Source organism: Lactuca serriola, chromosome 4, assembly GCF_051521515.1.
Source record: "Lactuca serriola cultivar US96UC23 chromosome 4, Lser_US96UC23_V15, whole genome shotgun sequence".
In the NCBI taxonomy this organism is placed as follows: domain Eukaryota; kingdom Viridiplantae; phylum Streptophyta; class Magnoliopsida; order Asterales; family Asteraceae; genus Lactuca; species Lactuca serriola.
Genome location: NC_136411.1, coordinates 158307225 through 158334504, shown reverse-complemented (window position 1 = coordinate 158334504; position 27280 = coordinate 158307225). Strand labels below are relative to the sequence as shown.

Sequence of the window (27280 nt, the reverse complement as noted above, 5' to 3'; positions counted from 1 at the left end):
CGTGGCTAAGACTCCCTCTAGGGTTTGTAGACGTTTTTTGGCTGCCTCCTCTCTTCTCCTCATCATCCAAGTTGCTCTTGGTGTTTGTGACTCCATTAGAGTTGCAACATTTGAGGCACTAAGCTTTCTGAAGCCAAGGATTGATTGTTATTTCTATATAACAATCAAAGGTAACATTTAAACCCTATTTTATGTTAATATGATTAATTGTATGCTAGATCTAGGGTTTATAGCTTTGGATATTCAATTACATGTTCATTAGACAAACTAGATCCAAAAGCTATTAGGGTTTGCATGTACACCATAGGAATGATGTATTACTCAAAACCCATCAACAGCAACGAGTCACCTCCTTGTGGCCTGGCAGCAGTGACAGTTGCGGTGGCTGCAGCAGCAGCCACCTCAGTAACAGCAGCATATCGCTCATCAAATTTCTCGATCAGGGTCGTCTTAATAGACCCAAACATCTCATGAATCGCCTCCCGAATGGCCGCGGCCACCTCATCATGAATCATCCTGCGAATCTGATCATCGCTAGTCCCACTGCTCTCGGGGTTGTGGCGTGTACCCACCATGATGTCTCTGAAACATAACACAAAAATCATCAGAGACTCGTTCGAGCATACTCACACCCGACCACTCATCCCTACTTGTTCCTTAGCATCCTAAGGATTTTTACTTGGATTGCATACAGATATGGTGCTTTCAGTAGTACGGGGCCAATACTACCTTCCACACCTAACCTATAGTCATCCCAAGTCCTTATCCTAGGTTTCTAATTCTCAAGTACTCTATCTCTCACAAATATCATACTACTCTCTCAGTAGGCTACTCGTATGCTCATCTAGGTATCTCTCCTAGATTACCCCTCAACTCAGAACTCAGCACCTACTCAGGGAAAATAACAGATAACACTGATCAATAGCATCTCCTAGGCTAAGGCATCACAAATCAGGCAACTCTAGCCCTAGAATATGAAATACCTAGCCTATTCTCCAGCATGCATTTCTAATATCTCATAAATATCTCATAACACAAACAAGTAAGGGTATTTTAGGAAATCACCGTTTGGGCTCTAGTTGATTGTACACACTGCTCTAACTCGTTTTCTCTTAAAACTCTTAGAAAAATTCATTTCTTTTGAAAAAATTTCTCAAATCCTTAGTTTGAGTCCAGACACCCCCGAAGGAGCATTCGAATCCGTCAAACCAACGCTCTGATACCAACTGGTAACACTGTCAAGTTTCAAACAAAATTTTCATTTAAAAAAGTAATTTCTAATTTCCAAAATCATAAAAATTCCACAAACATCAAGTTATCAAACACATGTCCCAAAACTGTTTATAACACAAATCCAGGATCCTCCAAAAACATATCTCCAACTCGTGTGTCTACAATCAAGTCGGTGCCTTCCCGTGATCCTGAGAGGTACCTGAAACGCATAACACATAACACGGTAAGCACGAATCTTAGTGAGTTCCTCAAAATACCACACACGTCACATTAGCCACTCGAGGCTAACTCAATACGACCCTCCGGTCAATGTGTCTCAATGGAGACCCTCCGGTCCCACGGCTCGGGTGGACCCTCCGGTCCTAACTCAATAAACTCATAATAATAATACTCATCATAAATCACAAAGACATAATGCAGGATATCAAAAATACTCAATATAACACATAAGACCCTCCGATCACACAAGGATTACCACTCTAGGTAAAGTATAATGAAAGGACTCACCTCATAATCAAGTAAGTAATAATCTCGTACACGAATCTCGAACTAGCCTCTGCCTAACACATAAGATAATAATCTCTAATCAACACTTAAATCACGACTCGAAATAAACTAGGTTAATCTCTCTCTCTCTCTCCATCTCTCTCTCTCAAACTCATGGAATGGGTAAAAGATCATTTTACCCCTCCACGATCTTCATACTCCCTGCCTTGACCAAACCCTAAAGTCAACAAAATTCAATACTCGAGTCAACTGTCTATGTTGACCCGACTCGCCGAGTGCATCTATGTGACTCGTCGAGTCCCCCTTTTCCTTCAAAACCTCGCAAAAACCCAATTCAACTCGTCGAGTTGTCCCGTCAAACTCGCCGAGTTACCCATGTCCAGACTCATCGGGAAAAACCCTAGCCGACTCGTCGAGTCCCTTAAGTCAAATTCTCATTCATACGTTTTAAGGCAGATCTATCACTACAAACTCTAGATCTAGCCTGCTAAGGGTCGAATGTCATGTAAACCTTCGATCTTTATGTTCATGTTGTTTGCTCCATAATGCCAAATAAAAGCTCTAACCAATGTGTTTAAGCACAATAACTCTTTATGGTTGGATAAAGCTGGGACCTTTGGACTATATGGACCTCACAAGGTCCAGATCTGATGTCTTAATGCTTGGCAAGCACAAGTCATACCAATCTTAATGACATATGGAAAAAGCCCCCATAAGTTTCTCATTAACAAGATCTAAACAACATGATGAGCAAGGTGATGACTTTTACCTTCCAACAGAAGCTCCAAGTGAATGAATACTAGATCTCAAAGCCTTTCCGAGTTCCTTGCTTGAATCTCACTTCTTCTTCTTCCAATGCTTCACCAAAAAACTCAAATATTAGCTCTATCACTCTCTCTTAGCTCAATGGCCGATTAGGGTTTCACTCAGGGGAGTAGGGTAGCTGGTGAGGTGGAAATGAGGAAATAAGTTTCCTTAAATAGGCCCCAAACCCAGGGATTTAGGGTTTCCTCACACAGCGCCAACTCGGCGAGTCGGCATCTCTGACTCGTCGAGTCGGTTATTTAACTCGCATGCTCAAATCCAATTCTACTCGGCAAGTCGAACACACAACTCGCCGAGTCACTCATTAATTCCCAAAAATAAATAAATAAATGTAATACCTAGGATTCGGGATGTTACATAGTCACTAGGCGATTTTATTTAGTTTTTGTTCAGATTTACGTTTTTATTTTTTTGTTTTATTGCAGTAGAGGTTCCAACACACCTTTGGTACAGCCGCTTGAAGATCCAGAGTCGGCCCTTCACAAAAAAACGGATAAAAACGTAGAAGAAAAACAACCACCAAAGAAGTCGCCTTTCAAAGACCTTAAATCATTTTTTGGAAAGAAGAAAGCAAAGAACGTGGGTGAGTCAAGTACATCTTCGAAGAACAAAAGCAAGGTTGAAGGCTTTGATCTAATACCTAGTCCACAAGAATCCGAAGACGAGTCCAAACCCGACTTCGAACTAGAAAAGATTTAACCTGAAGACAACCCAAAAAACGAGATGGAAAACTTTGCGGATATGTCCATGGGAGCATACAAGAAGAGAATCTATGAGGACACCGGTCCCGGTTTAGTACAACCTGCAATTCCCGCCGTTGTAACATTCGATTTGAAAGGAAAAATTCTGACTGCACTTAAGGATGTAACATTTTTTGGGAATGATCATGACGACGCTTACAAGCACTTATATGAGGTCAATGATATTTCAAACTATTTCAATGTCCTGAATATTCCTAGAGAGACAATTTTGTTAAGGATGCCTCCCGTTACTTTTAAGGGAGCAGCCAAAGATTGGTTGAAGGCACTACCACCCAGTGCAATTACAACTTGGGCACAAATTTGTGAGAAATTCCTAGAACAATTTTTCCCACCATCAAAGATATCTAAACTCAAGAAGGAAATAGCCAAATTTAAGCAACAACCGGGTGAGTCGCTTTATGAGGCATGGGGGCGATATAAAGGGTTACTAAGAAACTGCCCTCAAAATGACCTTAACATACAACAATAAGTGTTTGTCTTTTATGACAGGTTGAATGTAATGACAAGGAAACTCCTTGATTCTCACGGACCAGTTACGAAGAAAAATCTAGCCGAAATCAGGAGTTAATTGAAGAGTTCTCCAAGCATTCTCGTGAGTACCACAATCCAAGACATGATGGAGTTAAAGGAATTAGGGGTGGAAATTTTGAATACATGGTTGTTGTACTAGCCATGCTAAATATTATGGACCGAAGAATGACCAAGATGGACCAATCAATTCATGCTATTAGAGTTGGTTGTGAAAGATGTAATGGCCCACACTTAACAAAAGATTCCCACTTGGATGAAAATGGAAATAAAAAGGTGCAAGTTTGCTACTCGAGTGGAGATATGTATGGCGTTGGATGAAAACCAAAGAAGTAGTGGTTGCCATATGACGAATATAAGAGGCTAAAAGAATAAAAATATAGGCAGACTAACCGAGGCTTATACCAAAACGAACAACCAACTCCTGAAAAGAAAGTTGATCTTGAGTTAATGTTACATAGATTTATGGAGGCTTCCGAGAAAAGACATGATGAGACCGATGCAGTGATAAGGGAACATCAAAATATTATGAAGGACCAGCAAGCTTTGCTAAGAAATCACCAAGCATCGATCCAAAATATTGAAGTCCAACTAGGTCAACTAACTACTTTTGTATAAGAAAAATTATCTCCAAAGATATCCGAGACAAAGCCTCAATCACATGTAAAGGTAATAGAAACTAAAGAGGATAACATCTCTGATTTCCTTGAAGAACTTGAAGTCGACCCACATCAAACGGGACCAAGCTCGAAAAAGTAACGATTAGATGAAAAAATGTTGCAGAAACATCGAATCCATGATGTGGGGCGAGTCTGAACAAAAAAATTTCCATGATGTTCAAGCTTATCGTCCTCCTTTATCATTCCCGTCACGAGATCATATTCATCCACTGGAGCAGCAACACTTGAAGTTTATGAAGCAAGTGAAGGGTATTTCAATAAATACCCCTTTCATTGATTCATTATCTAAGGTTCCTGAATATGCAAAGTTTTTACAAGATTTCATCAATACTCGCCAACAGTTAGAGAAGAATTCCAAGGTAATTCTTAGTGAGCAAAGTTCTAAAGTGATTATGGAAGAGTTACCTAAGAATATGGGAGATCTTGGACGCCTCACTCTTCCATGTGAGTTTGGGAATAATTTGAAGACTTATACATTAGCTGATTCGGGAGCTATCATAAATCTAATGCCTTACTCATTCAATCAAAAGCTAAATCTTCCAGGTTTGAAGGCTACAAGAATGACAATTTACATGGCCAATCGTTCAGTGACACATCCAAGGGGCATTGTGGAAAATATCTCGTTAAAAATTGGGAAATTTGTGTTCCCAATTGATTTTGTCATTTCAGATATGAAAGAAGACGCCAATGTCCTAATCATTCTTGGTCGACCTCTACTTAATACTGATCGAGCCCTGGTAGACATTCGCAAATCCAAGCTTACTTTGACAGTTGGAGATGATGAAGCTACTTTTGGAATAGAAGATGGTTTTCAATGAAATAATGTTCAAGGTGAAGTTTTCAATGCCGATGAAGAGAATGAACTTGAAGAATTGGAAAAATTAATGGAGGAAGAGATTCAACAAGTTAAACGCACCAAACCAAGTGCATCTGTTCCACTTGTTTTTGAGGTGATTGCTTATAAAACTCCAACATCTTGGGTGAGTGAGGAAAGTGAAGACTTGGTTGGTATCAAGTGACGAGGATGAAGTTATTTCCAATGAAAATAGACTAACTATGAATAAGAAGATGGTACCCGTGGAGCTAAAAAATGAAGACAAAGCAAAACCTTATCTTCAAGGAATATAAGGGAACTAAGAGAAAGCTTGAAGAAAATGATTCAAGGGTTAAAAAATAAAATTCTAAAAAGGAATATATTAGACGAGTTTAAGCTTACAAAAGAAGGTGGAAGGAGCAAAAGATACAAATGGTGGGGGACACTCCGACAAGTTCAACGTGAGGGGGCACAGAGTCCGGCTCATGACTCCAATAAAAAGAAGTGCTTATCGGGAGGCAACTCGAGCTTGGTTTGCGATTTCTTTTCATTTATGCATTTAGTTTAGTTTTTGCATTTTTTTATCTTAGGATAATTAATCATCAAACCCTTTAATTCTTTAATTCATTTTTGCATTTAGTTTAGTTTTCTAGTCTCCTCCATTTTCTCAGCTAGCATTGTCTGAATCATGGCTTGGACTCCTGCCATTGTGATTGGTTTAGCCGCTGGCACGACTTCTTGTGCACGCTCGATCACACTTTGAGGTTCAGTCTATTGATTTTTGTTCTTATTTCCCAATCCGCTACGAGTTCTCACCCTAATATTCTGTATACCAGAACAATTATTCACTATATTGAAATTGCGATTATATTATGATAGAGAGGGATGTTTAGATGCATAATTCTTCTTATCACCCCCCAAAAACGTTATATGTCAGTTCTAATACACTAATATATATATATATATATATATATATATATATATATATATATATATATATATATATATATGTTTAGAATCCTAAACACATAAAGTTTCTAAATCAAGGTCAACAATAGGCCTTAGATTCTTTCAAATAAATCTAGGTAGGAAATATAAAGCATGCAATAACGCAACTTATTTAGCACAAATTAGCAATTAAGGCACATTCCCTAAAGTATTCTAGTGCTTGAGTAAATTCAGGTATACTACCTAAAATAAAATAGACACATACCTCAGAATCATCGCTTAGCATTCTAAGTTTAAGTCGAGAAATCCTCAAAATTTCTAGTTCGCTTAAGCTAATGCTCTGATACCAACTGTGACATCCCTATTTTCACCACCTGAAAAGACCTTTTCTTTATGCTTATCTTAAAATATAGTATTCTTTATAAATGCAAAATTCGTCCCATAAAACGTATTTCCGAAGAAATATTTTTTTATTATTATTAAAAACTTGTGATGTCATAACTGATACAAGAAACATCACTATCCATGTACCTTTGTACCGCAACCATTGCCCTAGATCTTACAATATATTATTATACTATGGTCTACATCTGCTCGAATCTCTCATCAGATCCAAACATCACTATCCATGTACCTTTGTACCACAACCTGTGACACAAAGAAATTGAGTGGGTTAGGATCTTTGGAGCGTGGTGAGTACATAGGGTTTTCAACCAACAATATTATTATTATATTGTTATAAGTATATGTATCACACCAAAAGGATTAATCTTGATTACCCATTTCTGTTATTCTCACTCTTCGAACCTAAAATGATAATCTCAAGGGACCTAAAGGATCTATGTAGCAATGAGTAGACAATATTGTCTCGAGGATTCGTTGGCAATACATATCAATAAGGAAACCATGATGGAGATACAGTACCCAAATGCACACATAATTCATACTCCAATATAATTTGATTCATTAACACCTACAGATTATGATTTTGCTAGTGTTCCACTCGACAGCCTCGAAGAGTCTATGGTCGTCGTCACTGCTAGATGACCGCTCTCAGTAATATAATAATACAATGGTAGGCATGGTCTCTCACCACTATTTTATCTCTAGTATGGTATCTCACCATTATCTGATCACTTTCTCTCTTTGGTCCCATTGGTATAGTACTACTATGTTGGACATGGTCTCTCACTATTTTCTCATCTCTCTACCCTTTTTACCCAATCCAATATAAGTATGATAAAAATACATATATGGTTTATTTCGAGTAAAAATCATTATCTCATTTAGCATAGATATTAGGAACACAGATAATAATGAAATAGGTCATCTATGTAATTAAATACTTGATATCTAAGTGTAAGCTGAAAGTAACTATGCACTCACTTGTTAAAAGTGGACGGTTGGTGATTTGGGAAGCACTCTGCCTAGCACCTTAGCTTTTCCTTTGGAATGACCTAGGTACGAATATCACTAAGTTTTGATTTTATATTCCTTGTGATTAATTATAGCAATAGTCTAAATTCCTCAATAATCCCAATGAATATTAATCTATAGCAGATAAGGAGCAACCTGGTAAGATCGTATCGATGTATGGTCCGTTTGGTATAGAGAGTATATTGTTTGGAAATTCCACTTTAAATACCTCACTAAATCTAGTCTAGACGTCACCCCCGTCAGTAGATCAATCAGTATTATGACACGGAATCACTGATAAATCTTGTTTATAGGTTCATAATAATGATAATGAACCTAAAAATAAGTTACACTTGAAGCAAGGTTTAGACGCATAATTCTCCTTAAGATAGAAAAGAATGTTTAGACGCATAATTCTCCTTAACAACCCCCTCCCCCCCCCCCCCCCCCAAAAAAAAGTTATATGCTAATTCTAACACATTAATATATACGTTTTGAATATAAATCAAGGTCGGAAACAGATCTTGGATTATTTCCAATAATAGCAATCTAGGTAGCCAACCTAAAGCATGCTATTATACAACTCATTTAGCACATAATAGCAATTAAGTCACATTCTCTAAAATATTCTAGTGCTTGTGTCAATTCAGGTATACTACCTAAAATAAAATAGACACACACCTCACAATCATCACTTAGAATTCTCATTTTAAGTCTAGAAATCCTAGACATTCCTAATTTGCTTAAAGTAATGCTCTGATACCAACTGTGACATCCTTATATTCATGACCCGAAAAGACCTCTACTTTATTCTTATTTCAAAACAAAGTATTCTTTACAAATGTGGAATGTGTCCCATAAAAAGTATTTCCAAATAAATATTTTTCATTGATTATTAAAACTTAGGATGTCATCACGGATACAAGAAACATAAGCATAAACATAGTCATAATAGGCCTTACAACATATTATTATACTACGGACTACATCTCATCGAATAACACATCAGATACAAACATCACTATCCATGTACCTTTCTACCGCTACATGTGATACAAAGAAACTGAGTGTAGGGTTTTCGTTTGAATGGATCGGTTCTATCCGATACAATTATGTAAATACTAATTGATTTTGGTTTTCAATATATGGATCTGAATAATCCAAACAAAATTCAGATCCAATCTAATATGATCCAGTTACAATTTGGTTTGATCTGTTTTTATAATTCAGTTTTCAAAAACCAAAACATTTTTAAACATCATATAATTATAATATTATCCAATTTTATAGAAGAAGCAAAAACGACTTAGTTAGTTGTGATTTAAAACTTTTAAACAACTACTCAAATAAACACACAATAAGGCAACCATGATGGGGATAAATTTTATTTAGTTGTGATTTAAAATTTATAAACAATATTGCATCGGGGATTCCTTAGCAATACATATCAATAAGGCAAACATTAGAGGGATACACTACTCAAATGAACACACAATCCACATTCCCGGATAGTATGATTTATTAACACCTATAGATTACGAGTCTGATAATGTTCCACTGGACTGACTAAAAGAGTATGTGGTCGTCATCAATACTTTGTTAGATGATTGATCCCAGTAGCACAACAGTACAATGTTGGGTATAGTCTTTCACCATTATTTTCTCTCTGGTCTCATTGGTACAATACTACTATGTTTAGACATGGTTTCTCACTATTTTCTCATCTCTCTCTCTCTCTCTCTACCCTTTTTACCCAATACAATATAAGTATGATAAAAATACATATATGATTTATTTTGAGTAAAAATCAATATCTCATTTAGCACAGATATCAGGAACACAGATAATAAGCACATAGGACATCTAAGTAATTAAATACTTGATATATATATATATATATATATATATATATATATATATATATATATATATATATATATATATATATATAAGCTTAAAGTAACTATGCACTCACTTGTTAAAAGTGGATGGTTGGTGATTTGGGCAGCGCTCCGCCTAACACCTTGGCTTTTTTTTTGGTATGACCTAGGTATGAATATCACTAAGTCTCAGTCTTATATTCAATGTGACTAAGGATAGCGAGGGTCTAGATTTCTCAATAATCCCTATGAACACTAATCTATAGTTGATAAGGAGCAACTAGGTAAGATCAGATCGGAGGTAGGGTCCATTTGGTATACAGAGTATATTATTTGGAAATCCCACTTTAAACACCTCACTAAATCTAGCCTAGACATCACTCCCGTAAGGAGCTCAGTTAGTATTATGACTTGGAATCACTAATAAATATTGTTTATAGGTTCAGAATAACAATAATGAACTTAAACATAAGTTACACTTAAATCAAGGTAAGTGCATCTTAACTTATAGAAATTTCAGCGAAAATTGAGAAATTGCATGGATAGAACTTCGACCCGAAAGCTTTTATTTCTTCCGGATCTCAAATGCTCTAGAGGTCCACTACTTACCCTAAAAAACTCCTAAAGTTGGATCTAGATAAATCGGTAGGTTTTGAGATGAATTGTAGGATGAAATGAGTGGAAAAATAGGGGTTTATATAGGTTGGTTACTATACGCACCACACGCCTTATATAGGTGCGTCGCACCCTTTACCTGATGTGCCTAGTTCATCCAGGTGCCCCGTTTCAGATGATCCTTCGTTCGCGTCATTCTTCTAGAACATGGTACATGTCACAATTTAGTGCTTCCATGTGTCCAAATCTCGTCGAGCCATATTACCTTGTCCCACAGAGGAGTCGACCGCCTGACATGCCACATGGTGTCATGTCATCACAATAAGTAAATTCCTGAAATATTCGAATGACCATAACTTTAGCATACAAGCTCCGTTTCTAACGTTCTTTATATCCCCATAATCCTCTCGACAAGCTCTACGACTTTCGTTAAGTCTCAATAGCTAAATCTAACTCCATTTTAAATTCATATTTTATAGAGATTAGACTGCTAAGGTCTGTGCGGAAATCATAACTCTTTCATACGAAATCTACTCTCGAATGTCTTTATATTGACGAGTTCATATTTAACAGATCTTCAATTCTCATTTAGATTAATTTACCTAATAATCAACCAATCTTAATTTTGATTTATGTGTCCATATTGTTGCGTTGAAAATTCGAAAAATCGTAACTTCCTCATACGAATTCAGATTTGGACAATATCTATATGCATGCTCTTGCTTTTATAATTAATACAACTTTCGTTCATATTAATTAGGCTAATAAGCAATCAATTGCCTATTCGTATTTTCTGACGTATTTTGTCGTATAAGACTGACCTTAAAACTTCAAACAATCATGACTACTTTATACAATTTTAGATTTAAGCATTCCTTATATCCACGAGATCATTATTACAACTACTACACCTTTGGCTACGATTATTTACTATATCTTAATTATGTAGCCCGAATCAGCGGGTGTTATAATTACTGTGTTGAGGACAACAAAGTATGCTTGTAGAAGAGCTTTAGACAATGTTTGTGGAAGAATACTGCCCTAGGAATGAAGTCCAAAGTCTGGAGAATGGACTGTGGAACCTAAAAATGATAGGTCCAAACAATAAATCCTACTCTACCATATTCAATGGTCTTGCCTTGTTATACCCAACATTGGTAACTGCAGAATACGTGAAGGTAGAGCGCTACATCTGGGGACTAGCGCCAAAGATAAAGGGAATTGTCATGTCTTCAAGACCTACAACCTTTGAGAGTGCTAATAACATAACTAATCGCCTGAACATACGAGATCAATCAGGGAACCATGGAAGAAAGTGTTAAAAACCTCAAGTCTAGATCAAACAAGCGCAAGTCATCTAGAGGAAACACGACTCAACCTCAGAAACAGGAGACCAAAAAAATTTATGTTGCAACCCCACTAGCAATAACTCCAGCGCCAACACCAACACCACATAAGAACTATGATGGGAAACAACCTTTGTGTACCACTTGCAACCAGCACCATATCGGGGAGTTTTTATAGTGTAACAAATGCAAAAGAGAGGGGCATACTACCAGTTTTTGTAAGAGCTCTGCAAATGTTGGAGGAAATCAAAAGACTGGTACGGAATTTGGAAACGGAAGTGGAAAGGTATGTTATGAGTGTGGAGATAAGGGGCACTTCAAGTGGGATTTTCCTAGATTGGAGAACGAATGAGTGAATGCTTATGGGTGGGCATTTGTGATAGGGAACAATGATGCTATTCGAGATCTGCCAGTAGTCACCAGTATGTTCCTTGTCAATAACTTGTATGCTACAATACTTTTCTACTCCGGTATCGATAGAAGTTTTGTAACTCCAACTTTTAAACAACTCTTAAATCATGAGTCTATCAAATTAGATGTGGCATATGAGGTAGAAGTACCAAACGGACAAATAGAAAGCACCACCGAAATATTAAAGAATTTCATGTTGACCCTAAACGACCATACTTTCATAATAGATCTCATGCCAATTCCTATCAGAAGCTTTGACATTATCATAGGTATGGATCGGCTATCCCTTCATCGTGTTGAGATCCTATGCTACGAGAAAGTAGTGTGATTAACCCTACCCGATGGAGAGATCATGAGCATTTATGTTAATAAGTCGGGACAAAACCTAAAGCTATTCTCTTGCATGAAGGCTCGGAAATATCTACATAAGAAATGCTATGCATTTTGGCTCAGAAATATCTTTATATTTTTTATGTTTTAAGTCATTTATTAATCCATACCTATGATCTAAGTCATTTCTTCTTCTTCTACGTTTCATTGTTTTTTATGTATTAAGTAACATTTCTAGTTATTAAGTCGTCTTTTTATGTTTTAAGTCATGTATTACTTAAGTCGTGTTTTAATTCTAGTATTAAGTAATGTCTTTCAATTCAAGAATTTTTAATATTAAAATGATTGTGTTTTTAAAAATAGCTAGTTGTCAAAAAAATAGTTGTTAAAAAAAATTTTAAATAAAAATGATGTGGCCTGTTAAGGCACACCACCCCTCCATAACACCATGCTAACCATAGTTGGCATGCAAAAGAATGATGTGGCTGCATAGTATCCACACCATAGCTACCTCTCATCTCATATGTAAACAAAAAGCAATGTCACTATCTAGAGATCCATGTATAGTTCACATCAAAAGATAATGGTTGATTAACGTTGTCTAGAATTTCGAGGATAACAACTAGGTGAGGATGTTGTTAGAGACTATCAAAAGATCTGAGGGTATTTATCAAATATAAACAAATAGGAGTGTGACTATCTAGATCATGCCCGGTAAAGAGCATGAGCAAACAAGACATAGGCACAGGGCCCATTCTTTTATGGGGCCCATTTTTTATAGGCTAAATTGCATCAATCGTCCCTCGTGCAGGTGCCGAAAAGCATGTTTAGTCCCTATTTTCAAAAATTAACTCGTACAATCCCTCGTATCGTTAAAAGGTGCACGTTACGTCCCTTGCAAACATAAAATGACTATCTTGCCCCTTTCTTTTTCTTGTTCATTTATTTTTTCACTGTTTATAAATTATCTATTATTTTTTTTATAATTGTTATTTTTACAAAAGGAAACATCCCTTAAAAGGAGTTCAAACCATTTTGGCCATCAACCACCTCCAACTACAGTCACTTCCGGCTACCATCCACTTCCGGCCACCCTTGAGCTCCGACCACCATCCACCGCCACCGGAAACCATTGCATCTCTACATCTCTACATCTCTCTCTCTCTCATCCTTATCCCGTCTTTAAACTCCGACACCTCCCATCCCTGTTCATTATTGCCATTCACAGCCACTAACCTCCATCAAAAACTACCATCAGGATCATCACCTACCCTACCCTATCTACTAATCTTCAGCTGATCAGAATTGTAACTCAAAAGAAAGAAGAAAGAAGAAGGTTGAAGATGAATCTGGGATTGAGAGATATAGGGTTGAAGGGTGGGGACATAAAAACATACTCATGCGATTGATTAAGAGGAGGTTCAGGTGAAACCTAAATTTTTCATCATCTTCTCCCCCTTACACCTGAAATCATCCAACCACCACCCTTATGTCGATATCGATTCCGACTGTGGAGTTCGATGCTCTCCATATCTCATCCACTCATCTCGGCCACGATGGAGGTAGATATTGTTCTCTATACATATGTCGAAACGCACAGAGATCGATGACATTTGTCAAAACCCTAGCCGATGCCGATGGCGGGGTACATATGACGAAGCCCTAGCTGGCGGAGATCAGAGATCGAAGACTGATTCACAGGTGGCGGCATCGATTTTAGATGGTTCAAAGCCACTTAGGCCATAAAAAGATGGTGGCTAGAGTGCGATGAGTGTAAAATGGCGGTGGTTTCCATGAATGTGGTCGGAGTGTAAAACGAAGATGGTATCCACTGTCGGTGGCTTAAGGATGAATGGTTTTAGGGTTTTTTAAGAGTTTGGAGAATAGAGACAGTAAAGGGAAGGTACAATGGTGGAGAGATATGGTTGCGTATAAAGTGGTACCACGTCTTTTTTTTTCTTTTTTAATTAATAATAATGATAATAACATAAAATTAATTGGAAAAGATAAACATAAAGGGCATTATGGTCATTTCAGATATGGAAAGGACTAATATTGCAATAAAAATGTGTATTAGGGATGAAGCGTGCACGTTTAAAACAAATAATGGACGGTCCGAGTTAATTTTTGAAAATAGGGACTAAATGCATTTTTCAGCACCTGCACGAGGAACGATTGGTGTAATTTACCCTTTTTATACTATATTGAGAGTAGGCCCAGCATGAATGTTAATCCACTAATCCACTTGTATAAGTTCACATTTGTAATTTGTAGATCAGGACTTCAGCAGAACGTGGGAGTTGGGACGTACGTAAGAACACAACGCCAAAAGGAGAAGCAATTGATCATTCAGGCTTTAGTGGCTTTATCCAGCATTCCAGAAACCATCGATCAATCAGAATACCCTCTGATTGAGTTTACTCGATCACTAATCTGCTAATCAGGTAAGTGTTTAATTTTATAGTGAAACCCAAATTGAACTTGCAGAATTGAAAATTGGTATCAGAATTATTGTTTGGTAATTTGGTATTCGTATAGCATCAGATTCGAGTTTTACTGTTTTAGTTTATATGATATTGTTTGTCTTTTTATAGTAAAAAAAATAAATCAAGAATATATTATATATATTATCACTTATCAGTATTTAGAATAATAGAATTCAGTCAATTTCATTCAACATTCATGTACTTAGTTTGTTTTTTGTTCTAGAATTCAGAATTGAGTAATGAGTATCTAGTTTGTTTTTTGTTCTAGTATTCAGAATTCAGTCAATAAATATTGTCTAATGTATGTTATGAGAAATTAAATATTATCAGAAACAAAATGTATTTATAATTTATGTTATCAAAAATTGAATGTTGAATTTGAACTATTTTATGTCTTTATGCAAGAATATTTATATTATCATAATCACTTTATTAGATTTATACTTGAATGTTATCTGAAATCTGAATGAATGTTGATTATTGAATGTTGAACTTTTAGTGATGAAGTCTAAACAACCATCTGGTAGTTAAAACATAAAAAAGAAAACTAGATGAAGAATAGAGAAAGGTTGACGTCGGTGCTCTAGATAAATTTATCTATAGACAACATGTTGAAGAGCATGTTGAAGAGCACGATAAAGAGCACGTTGAAGAGCATGTTGAAGAGCAAGATCATGTAGAAGTAGAAGTAGAAAAGATAGAAAAGTAAGAGCACGTTAAAGAGCTTGTTGATATATATATGATCCAAGAAGGTGGGAAAAAACTTAATTATGATGAGATTAAGCTTTTGGTTGAGAAAGGTCCTAAAAGAGATACTAGTATTATGTATGGTCCCTACGATAAATTTGGTAGACGATTTTCTACAGCTTTATATACTAGAACTTTATCAAATTTGGAGAAGTTAGATAGAGAATGGCTAGTATATTCGAAAAGTGTTTTGCTTCTATTGTAAAGTGTTTAGAAAATGATTTTGAAAGGTAAATTGGATGATGAAGGTTATGCAGATTGGCACCATGTTACCACTAGGGTTAAAGAACATGAAATTTCCTTGTATCATCTTACAAATAGGAGTAAGTGGTTTGATATGTGTAAAAGATTGAACTTGAATGAAATAGTTGATAAAGTTCAATATGATCAATTCATTAAAGAAAAAGATTACTGGAAAGAAGTCCTTTTGAGAATCATCGCAGTAGTGAAGTTTTTTGCTAAACATAATTTAGCACTTTGTGGATCCAATGAAAAGTTGTATAGAAAAGGTAACTATAAATTGTATTTTTTTTTGCTTCCAATTCCACCAAATACTTTTTTGTTAATTATTATGCATGATTCCACTTCTTATTTGTTAATTATATTTAATAGGTAATGGGAATTTTTTGGGTGTCATTGAAACGTTGGAAGAGTTTAACCCAGTTATCAAAGAGCATGTGTGGTGAATCACAAGCGACGGGCTTCATGTGCATTATCTTGGCCATACGATCCAAAACAAACTAATACTTTTGATATCTCAAGAAATTAAAAAAGAACTTATCAAGAGGATAAAGGAAGCAAAGTACTACTCAATCATACTTGATTGTACTCCCGATTCAAGTCACCAAGAACAGATGACTATAATAGTGAGGTATTTAAAGTTATCATATAATTTTGTTACTATCGAGGAGTCCTTTTAAGGTTTTTTGAATGTTGATGATACCACTAGAAAAGGACTATTTGATATTACACTTGAGGAGTTAAAGTCTCTTGGTCTTGAAATTATACATAGTCAAGGCTATTTTAATGGAGCAAACATGAAAGGAAAATACCAAGGAGAGTAAAAGAGATTTTTAGATATAACTCCTAGAGCATTTGACACTCCTTGTGGTTGCCATTCTCTCAATCTAATGTGATATGGCTAACAAGTGTGTTAAAGGAAAAAGCTTTTTTGGATTCATCCAATGCATTTATACTGTTCTTGCAAATTCTAATAAGAGGTGGGAAATTTTGAAAGATAATGTTAAAGATTGGAGTCTTAAATCATTATGTCAAACTCGTTAGGAAAGTCGGGCTGAGAGTATAAACGCTATTAAACTGCAACTTGTGGATGTATGGCAAACTTTACTTCAAGTTATAGAAAAAGATAATGATGTTCCAATTGCAAGTGAAGCAACTTCACGGATAGAAAAAGAACTTGTTGACTTTGAAATTTTGATCAAGCCACTTCTTCTCTTGAGACAAGATTTGAACAATTCAAAGAGTGTGACAAAGTATTTGGTTTTTTATTTCCCCATAATTTAAGGGGAATTAAAGATAAAGATCTAAAGTCATATTGTCATCGTCTTGAAAAAACACTCAAGTTTGAAGAAAGATCGAATACTGATGTCGAGGAACTTTATATGGAGTTGATGAAAAAGATAATGATGTTGCAATTGCAAGTGAAGCAACTTCACTGACAGGAAAAAAAAAACTTGTTGACTTTGAATTTTTGGTATCAACTGTTATTTGGTATGAAGTACTAAATCATGTGAATATTGTGAGTAAGAAGTTACAATCAAAGCATATGCATCTTGATAATGCTATTACAGCAATAAAAAATTTGATTGGGTACTTCAAGGATTATAGAGAAACTGGTTTTTAAAAAGCGATTGTTGAAGCTAAGGAGATTGTTATTGAAATGGGTATCGATCTAATATTTCCACAAAAGCGTTTGATTGAAAGGAAAAAAAGATTTGATAAGAGTTCAAGTAGGGAAGAAGTTTCATTTACACCTGAAGAGAATTTCAGAGTCAATTATTTCTTATATATTGTTGATCAAGCCATTTCTTCTCTTGAGACAAGATTTGAACAATTCAAAGAGTATGACAAAGTATTTGGTTTTTTATTTCCACATACTTTGAGGGGAATTGAAGATAAAGATCTTAAGTCGTATTGTCATCGTCTTGAAAAAGCACTCAAGTTTGAAGAAATATCGGATATTGATACCGAGGAACTTTATATGGAGTTGAAATTATTAGAGACATTGAAAACCAATGAATTTAGCAACCCTATAGATGGTTTGAAGTTTTTGAAAGAATTTGATTGTTTCCCAAATGCATGCATTGAATATAGAATATTGTTGACTATTTCAGTAACGGTCGCATCTGAAGAAAAGTGTTTTTCGAAATTGGAGTTTGTGAAATCTTACTTACGCTCCACAATGACCCATGAAAGACTTAGCGGTTTTCTGATGATATCTATCGAGAACGAAATCTTAAATAATATATAGACTATGAAGATTTGATCAACCAATTTGCAGTCAAGAATGTTAAAAGAGTTTCACGGGTCGTCGGTTAGCTGTTACGATATGTAATAACTCATTAAAATACTATGATTTTGCTATGCTTATATCTATAAAGTTTATCATCATTTTAATTAAAAAAATGAGTTTATGTAATTTAATTCGTTACACGTTAAGGCCTAATGACCTTTTTTATTCATCTCGTCCTAGACATTTAAATCCTCATGATCGGCCCTGATTTAAAGATCCGAGAATAGTTCACCCAAAAGTAATGTGGGGACATTGAATGTGCAAGTAGTTGATGAAGTGAAAGTTATTGGTTATATTTGATATATCATTTCTTTACTATGTTTATTTTATTTTGGTACACACTGTGATGCCTTTGTTATGCAAGGGGGATGTTATGCTTGTTTTTATGACGTATGTTACAGGGATATGTACAAGCAATAAGAGGAAAGGGATGGATTAGATTATGGATAGCATCTGATACTTTTAGAAGAAGTTTTTGTAGCTTTTTATTTACTTATGGTATCACCCGATTAGGCCACTTTGTTTAGTTTGTTGTAACTATGGCATTGATGATATAAGTTGATATCCTGTACTTAATATGAAAGTATACCATCTTGTTTAAAGCATGTTTGAAATGAAACATGTTTTTGTACTTTATATTAATGTTGGGGACTTGGGGTGTTATAAGAAGTCGATGAATTTACAATTGAAGTCTTCAAATTGTAAGAACGCTTGCTAATATTCTATGGAAGATATGGTAAAGACACAAGGTATTAGACTTTGAAAATGTTTTGTCCATAATTGTTTTTGGTTCTAGATGCAGGAACCAAATACCTTAAAACTGAATAAGTGGGTATCTTCCCTGATAATATGTAATTCTGGTTTAGTCTAGGGTTGGTTTTTGTTTTTTTTTCCGATCCAGTCCGGTTCTAGCGAATCAAATGCTTATCCATAACCATATCAAAATAAGTATGTGACAATCATAAATGTGGTTTCATGGTTCTAAATTTGAATCAGAATGCATGTACCCAAATAGCTTTTTGGTTACATTTTAGTCATGTGATAATAGTTTTAGAAATATAAAATTATTCCGAATAACACGACGTTGCATAGTTGTACCTTCTTATAAAAATATATTAATATACATACGAGAAGATAGGGAATCCAATTCCGATCCTTTTGAATGGGTAAATACCCGATCAAGTGATGATCGTGAAACCACCGGTGATAGACAAATTACATGCTAGTCGACCAAATCACTGAGGAGGCTCAAAAAAAAAAAAAAAAAAAAAAAAAAAAAAAAAAAAAAAAAAAAAAGGTGGTCGATTCCACCAGAAAGGGCATGCAGAATGCTCATGTTACTTGTCGATATGTTAATTTCGGGATCATCGTATAGGGTTTTGGCGGCTAAGCATCAGATTATTATCCGACGTTGGATTTAATTAAAATAACCATTAAAGGTTTTTTGTAGTACTGAATTGTAGTTTGGCTTCAATTATTGTTTTTAAAATAATATGGTATTCCCACAAGGTGTCTTTTCCACAAATACAACGTAAATATATACACCACAATTTTATTTTAATGTTACAAAACTCTAAAATAAACATAAGCAAAACAAATGTAGGGCAAGTTGGAACTCTCAACAAGGAGACACAAGACCTCATTTAGATATGTTTCGGAATGAAGCACAATGTGGATTTGGTGAATTTCAATTGAGTTCATGACATCATCCACCATTATTTGCACCTTTATTTGTAACATTGGCATATGTGTGATTTCAACTTGCGAATACACGTCATAATTGGTGAAATCAACGTAAACTAAGAAACGGTTTGCTTAAGTAAAGCATTGAACTAAAATGTAAATTCACGCCATAATTCGTGAAATCTACGATATTCATGAACAAATGTGTCAAAAGATTCAAAGAAAACTTATAAATACTAGTTCTACAAAATTACATTATAAATAAAGTAAAAAAACAATTCGCAAAAGTAGAAAAACTACTACACCCATCTAAGGCTGAGTTTGGCGTGCCACAGCTATCTTATTTTTCGAGCTTTTTTAAATTGTCATGTTTCACAAGTCAAAAAGTAACTGATAAACTACCTTATAAGTTAGCTTTTTAAAAAGCTACTTTGAATAGTTTTTTAAGAGCTTTTTAAAAATTTCCCTAATATACCTTTATTTAATTACAGAAAACTTATTCTTCTAAATGTCATTTTATTTCATTTTATATCTTTCAGCTAGATTATCAGTTAGTTTTTACTAAACATTATTTTTTGTCGGCTAGCTTATAAGTTAACAGCTAGCTTTTCAGTCATCAGCTAGTCTGCCAAACATAACCTAAAAGGTTGGAAATAAAAATATTTGAGTAAACATGAAAAATGGCACTTCACCAAACAATTACATCTTTTTCAAGTGAGTATATTAATAAAAACTCTAATGATAGTGGGAATACTAATCGTGATACCATTTCTATTGATTGAAATGGAATAATTTCAAGTATTCAAAATTCAATATTTCTTCAGCCTCAATATAAAAAATCGTAGAATGTTTAGGAAGATAACTCTTATCTCCAATCATCCAATTTTGTCATATGCTTCTAAAAAGGTGCATGTATCTACATAATTTATCTGCTCAATTATTGGGGTTTTATATAGAAATCTCCTATTTTATAGAGCTTTTTCATTCTATCATACATTAAATGAGCATTACCACTTATTTCAAACTATAGAAAACACGTGCAATTCACATCTCAACATGATTTTAACGTGTTATACTAAATTTTATCATCAAGACAAATACTAATAATTAAAATTATTTATAAAAGGAAATTTCCATCCACCAAAGGATATCGCACAACAAATACGCACTTCCCTAATGATAAATAATCCAATATAACATACAAGTGTGGATTTTATTTTATTTGATCTTTTAAAGATAAGATACAATTACTACAAGGTTAACAAACTCATGGTACTTACAAAACTTAACAACTCTAGGTAAGTTCCTATGTTCATATTATTATACTAAAAACAGAAATGTTTTATATTTTTATATATTTTTTTTTAATTCATTGAGAATGAAATTCCAACAACTCTTGATGGATTAATTTCTATATCATCCTCAATTACATTCCCTCTCCATGTTGGAAGGTAATGTGCCAACGGAATCTGCAATTCCATTCCAAAGTTCATCATTAGCATCCCAAAATGTTTAACAAAATGCATTGAAAACTTGCGTTTGCATTTTGCAACAACCCAATTGTGTTTAGGCACAGACACAAAAGCTTGCCATGAATTATCTTCCATTTGTCCAGGCGAATTAGGGTTAAAATGCAAGAAATAGCAACGAACTTTCATTTATTTTTGTACTACAGAATTCTATTTTCATTTCTTTCAAAGTAGAATGTTGTAATAGGAAGAAAGGAAAGTAGGAGGCTATAAATAAAATAAACAAAATCAATGGAAGTATATATTGCTGTTATTTGCATTTTAGCCATTAATATTTAATATCAATATTTTATTATTAGTAGTAGCAAACAAAGAGTGTGGATACCTCTTTTAGTGGCAGTTAAAAAGCTTGTCATATTGCTCGAACTTTGGACATTTTTCAGCTCCTTAAAAACCCTATGAATTTAAACAGTTACAACAAGTTTGAATATTTTCATCATTGCATTGTAACATTTTAAATTTTGGAATTTATTGTAATAAATATCATTCGAGTTGTAAATAAGATTAAGTTTAGGCCCTAAAGTGTAAAGGGGACAAAAAAACAAAAAAAAAAAAAAAAAAAGAGCAAAAAACTTGATTTATAATAGGCTTCCTTTTCCCTTATTTTGTATGTTAAAATATGTTTGTCTATGAGAGGTTCTGAAACCTGGTCTAAGAAAAAATTAAGCAAGTCGCTTTCAATGGTATAAATCAAATTTAAAATGTAAAAATTACTAAATACCAAAAACTCAATATGTTAAGGCAAATATAATGAGAAGCATTAAACATTGAATACCAAAAACTCAATTGTAATTTGTCATCGGATAATCTAGAATTCATATAAATTTAGAATTGAAATTTGAACTTTGAAGCTTAGCATGTTGGATGTTTCAAGTTTCTACCATTAAAAGCCTAAATGCATTTCCTTCCCTTAACTATCAACAGTGAAATGAACCCTTTTACATTTGTAGAACTAGAAGCAAATTAGTAACTAAAAAATGAAAATGCAATTCAACTAGCGCATCATCAGTTTCACATACCTCTTTTTAAGGAATTAGTAAGTAAAAGGGAGAAACCGAGGGGTCTCGAGTTCAAGCGTTTTTTCATCATTCTTTCCATTTCTTTTTATTAGCGTGGACATGTCACGTCAACAAAGAAATGTCCAATCAACATGGCCGATAAAAATATAAAATAAGTAAAATTAACAAGGTACATAATATAAATTTTTAATCATTTGTTAATTTATTAGAGTTTGTTATTAGTTATATTAGAAGGCATGGCTCTAATAAAAAGCCTAAAGTCCTTTATATATCTACAAAAAAAATGAATAGATTTAGGATTTAAACTTGTTAATATTAACATATATATATATATATATATATATATATATATATATATATATATATATATATATATATATATATATATATATTTTCTCGAATATCTCAATTCTTGAAAATCGAATTGTAAAGAACAATCATACCGAATTGTAATTTTATTTGATTGGATCAATATGGTTTATACTATTCGGATCTATATTTCAAAAATCAAAATCAATTTAAATTCACTTAATTGAATCAAATCAAACATATCCGTTCATATGAAAACCCCTAAAATTAGCAATTATGAAATAATTCTCCATGTAAGTTGGTGAAAAGTTGGAAATTTTTGAATAGAAACTTAGCTTTAAAATGTCATAATTTACATCATACAACAAACATAAAGAAGTACAATTACTTTGAAATATAAAAATCACAACTTCCCCCATACAAGTTGTTCACTAATAATAACCATAAACTATTCACATTATTCATTTCTATACATTTTACGTTTTGTTCTTACAAATATTTTTTTTAATCCAACATATTACCAAATAATATACTATATTATCATTTCAAAATAAATGTAGACATAGGATTAAAGGGTATATATACTATACACACATTATAACATGTCATGATGCTTGTGTTAACAATCAAAACAACTTTTATCTAAAACCAAATTTTAAGCAAAATACACAAATATTAATCAAAACCTGTGAAGATATGTGCAACTAACTTAACCTTCTTACAAGAACTTTCATGGCTTCCACTTCACTTTAACTAATCATAACTCATCATTTGGGATCCCTACAAAGTACACACAAGAAAACCTTCATTCAAACCATAAAACTTTACACTTAATTGTCTTTTTTTTTTGTAAATGTCAAATGTGTACCTTCAAACAAGGCTTTCAAATTATAAGGCTCTGTGATCTTGGAATCCCCATTCCAAAATATTTCTGCAAATTGGCGACTTGCCACTTCATTGGGATGAAAAGAATCAAAGAACAAATACTCACTGGAATTTTCACATACTTCATACTCTTTTATCCCTCTTATCCCTCCACAACTGTAAATCCCCCTAAATGGACCACTACCACAACATGCAATCTCTCCTTCCTTAAACCCTTCATGTCAAATTAATCCACAGAAAAAAGAAATCAAAGATGATAATATAATAATAGTTCATAAAGATAGCTCATGAGTACCATATTTTGATGGGTTCTTCATTCTGTTGTTAATGGAGGTGGAAATGTCGAACTTTGCATACATAAATCCTTCCAATTCCTTCTCCAATTTCTTTAGCTTTCTTGAAAGTTTTTGATTGTGTAATCTTGTGATATCATCAGTCTCTACACTACACGTATTCCCAGGTTGTCTCATCCTAATTCCAGGCCAACAGCCTATAAGAGGGGCAGTGACAAACCCATATTTCCTGCCTCCTTTTTCGTGTATTCCCTGTTCGTAAAAGCAGAATCAAGAATCGAGTTTAATTGCTTGAAGATAGAACAGATGAGAAGAATTATAATTTGAATCTTGACCTGGATTACGTTAGTCAAGTTTCCGATCACCATGTCCACGTATTGTTCATGGGTATATGGATGGAAGATGCTGTGATGATTGACAACAGGCTTTTGGTAGTCGTTGGCTCCACAGCTAAACAAGTAGACAGCGTTTGATAGAAGCTGTTGAGCTTTGGTATCACCTAAACTCTGCTTGTAATGGTTTACTAAATTGCCAAAGTACTGTAGCTGTGTTTGAAGATCGACTACCTACATTACATAGAAGAATAATTCAATGTTCTCTTCAGCTAGGCATTTCATCGAACACAAAAGGCGCATTTACATTGTAGGGAATAAGTTCTTCGAAGCAGAGAAGGGGAGGCATACAAATCCAGCATGGCTGTCGATCAAGGCACCAGCTCCTCCAGACGCAAAGTTTGCTCCGTGCGTGAATTCATTATTCCCCGGTTCGAGATACGCCGGAACGAGAGGTAGTCCGGCATACTCAGCTGCATCAAGAGGCATGGTATTATGGTAAGGTAAGGAATGACGGAAGGAAGAAGGAAAAACAAGTTGATATGATTTGGGATACTGCTCACCGATGAAATCGGGGATGAGACGGCCATCGGAGAATCTCCCAGTCGGAGGATTGAAGTAAGATTGACCATATGGCCAATGATTCGCCTGAAAATCAGTAGTGGTGTTGATGTAGTTGTTGTTTCCAGGATCGAACAGCGAATCACCGAAGACGAAGAGCGCAACGTGTTGGTCGAAAATCCCCTGCGAACTCAGGCAACATGTAGGTATTGATAGACACAAAACAACGAAAACTAGAACGGCCAGTTCGCTGGTTGAAACGACCATGGGTAATCTGTCTTCAGATCAAGAGTTCACGATTCACAACTTCCACTATCGGTGGTTTTTTCTGAAAATAAATGGTTTTTCATTGGCTTTTATAAAAATAAAAATATATTATTTTTCTAAAATATAATACTGTAATATTAAAAAGAACAAAACAAAAACAATCTAGACAAACCATCTAAGATTATTGGTTAGAAGAAACAAGAAAAACATATTTTTAGACAAAAATTCAAAAATGGTCCATATGGTTAAGTGAAGGAAATTTCTCTCTTTTCACTATCATATAGGCCATTTATGAAGTTTTGCCTTATTTAAAAAAAAAGAAAAAAATATATAATTATTTAATATTAAAAGGTCTCTCTTCTTCTTCTTCTTCTTCTCTCTCTCTCTCTCTCTCTCTCTCTCTCTCTCTCTCTCTCTCTCTCTCTCTCTCTCTCTCTCTCTCTCTCTGCCAGACCTCAACAAATTGCTGATCTTTCCTAGTAACGAACATTTTGTTTCCACCAAACCCTGGATTTGGGATCCTATTTTGTCCTAAATCCTTCGACCTACCCAACATGTTCTTCTTAAAGACCCTCTCTTCTTTCCCATTTTTACCAGTTCTCAAAGAACCCATCAAAACCTCAGACAACAGCTCCAATTCACCTTCTTTACTGCAAAAAAAAACTTGATTCCCATGACTTTCAATCTTACAACCATACCCTTCTTTCTTCACATTCATCACTTTTATTGAATCACCAAGACAATTCCAAGAATTATCCGACAAAATGTTCCTAAAATCAATGTATGAAGCCTCTCCAAAATTTGTTCCTATCTTGAAAATAGATGAAAGGGTATCATAAACTGTGATATCCGAAAAGCAATCCACTTTCTCTTTTATTTTTCTGAAACAAGATTCCCGGATATTATATCCCAAAACTTGATGTTTCCTGAAACGCCAGATGGTCCACTGTGAGACCCAGAAGCCATTAGCAGTTTAAGACTTGGAATCCAATTCAATTTTGTTGATGGAATTGCGGAATCAAGATCAGCACCAAAGATTACATTATGCCCAATTTCTTATACAACTTTGAAGCTATTATTCAGGTCATATACCAACATAGAGTTTGAATTCCTACGACTTGATTCAAAACTAGTGAATAAAAGCTCAAAACTAGTGAATAAAAGCTCAGGGGAAGTTCCAATTGCTTTGAACAATTGAACTAGATTTGGTCACATTTTCCAAGTTTATGGAGTTATCATTCAGGTCGTATACCAATATAGAGTTTAAATTAATCGAATAATCAACTCCGGTACCCAATAAGAACTCGTTGGCGCTGGATACGACGAAAGGGGAGCATATGTTGGTTATAGCGTTGTACAAGTACCCAGGATGGCAATCACATAAAGAAGAGTTGAAATAGAAGGAATTAGTGCTTGGGCACTACATTTTTGCAATATTTGGCTTTTGGTTTCAATGATTATGTATGGACAGAATTGGGGTTTAGGTTTTTGTATTTTGCTGGAGATCTTAGAGAATTTAGGGTTTGTTTGTGTAGGTGAAGAAGAAAAGAATTTTTAGAAGTTTGTGTGTGTGCGTGGGGAGAGAGGGAGAGAGATAAAGAGAGAGAGAGAGAGAGACCCTTTAATATAAAATAATTATATTTTTTTCTTTTTTTTTTAAATCAGGAAAAACTTCATAAATGGTCCCTGTAGTAATGAAAAGACAGAAATGCCCTTCACTTAACGGCCAAAAGCTAACGTAGTTAGCGAAAATGACCATCTGTTAAAAGTTTTGAAACCACAGGGACCATCTGTGAGGTTTTTTGAACTTAGGGACTAAACTTGATATTTTCGAAAACTACATGGATCATTTTTGAAGTTTTGTCTTTTTTATGTATATACCTATTATGCATAGCTTGATATACATATGTATATACAGGGTGACCAAAATCCAAACCACAAATAGGAAAAACCATATAAACCAAAACCAAAACAAAAAATGACGTTGTGGTTTTCAGTTTTGCAAAAAACGAAAAATTCTAATGCGGTTCAATTTTTAATTTTGCAAAAACTACAGAAAACCAAACTACAAACCGAATAAAAAAATGAACCATAAGGATATATTAAAGGGTAAACTACAACAATCGTCCCTCGTGCATATGTCATTTTGCATTTTAGTCCCTATTTTCAAAAATTAACTCAGATCATCCTTGAGTTTGTTTTTTCTTGGACACTTAGTCCCTATCGACGTTAACTGTTAATTGTTTCCTTTTAAGTGCCCTACTTCCCTTGTACGTAGGGGTATTTTCGTCATTTCAGGTCTTATATACATGAATGAGTATGGCGCGACATCGGGTATAATC

At 34.5% G+C, this 27280-nt stretch overlaps 3 protein-coding genes and 1 non-coding gene across 4 annotated transcripts; 2 read left to right on the top strand and 2 right to left on the bottom strand.

Moving 5' to 3' along the window:
* Positions 1-3672: 3672 nt before the first annotated feature.
* Positions 3673-3779, bottom strand: LOC145103494 (small nucleolar RNA R71). Its single transcript, XR_013706583.1, has one exon. It is a non-coding gene; the product is annotated as a small nucleolar RNA R71 (small nucleolar RNA).
* An 841-nt stretch (positions 3780-4620) lies between these two features.
* LOC145098944 (uncharacterized) lies at positions 4621-5352 on the top strand. Its single transcript, XM_079036533.1, has one exon. It carries the CDS (start codon positions 4621-4623, stop codon positions 5350-5352), a length of 732 nt encoding a protein of 243 aa, XP_078892659.1.
* A 12075-nt stretch (positions 5353-17427) lies between these two features.
* LOC145098943 (uncharacterized) lies at positions 17428-18018 on the top strand. Its single transcript, XM_079036532.1, has one exon. The coding sequence runs from the start codon at positions 17428-17430 to the stop codon at positions 18016-18018; it is 591 nt and encodes a 196-aa protein (XP_078892658.1).
* A 5125-nt stretch (positions 18019-23143) lies between these two features.
* On the bottom strand, positions 23144-25006 carry LOC145102831 (GDSL lipase-like). Its single transcript, XM_079040314.1, has 6 exons — positions 24674-25006; positions 24462-24583; positions 24114-24344; positions 23781-24030; positions 23469-23699; positions 23144-23380 (listed from the first exon to the last, which is right to left on the bottom strand). The coding sequence occupies exons 1-6, from the start codon at positions 24936-24938 to the stop codon at positions 23358-23360; spliced, it is 1122 nt and encodes a 373-aa protein (XP_078896440.1). The 5' UTR covers positions 24939-25006; the 3' UTR covers positions 23144-23357.
* Between the last annotated feature and the right edge of the window lie 2274 nt (positions 25007-27280).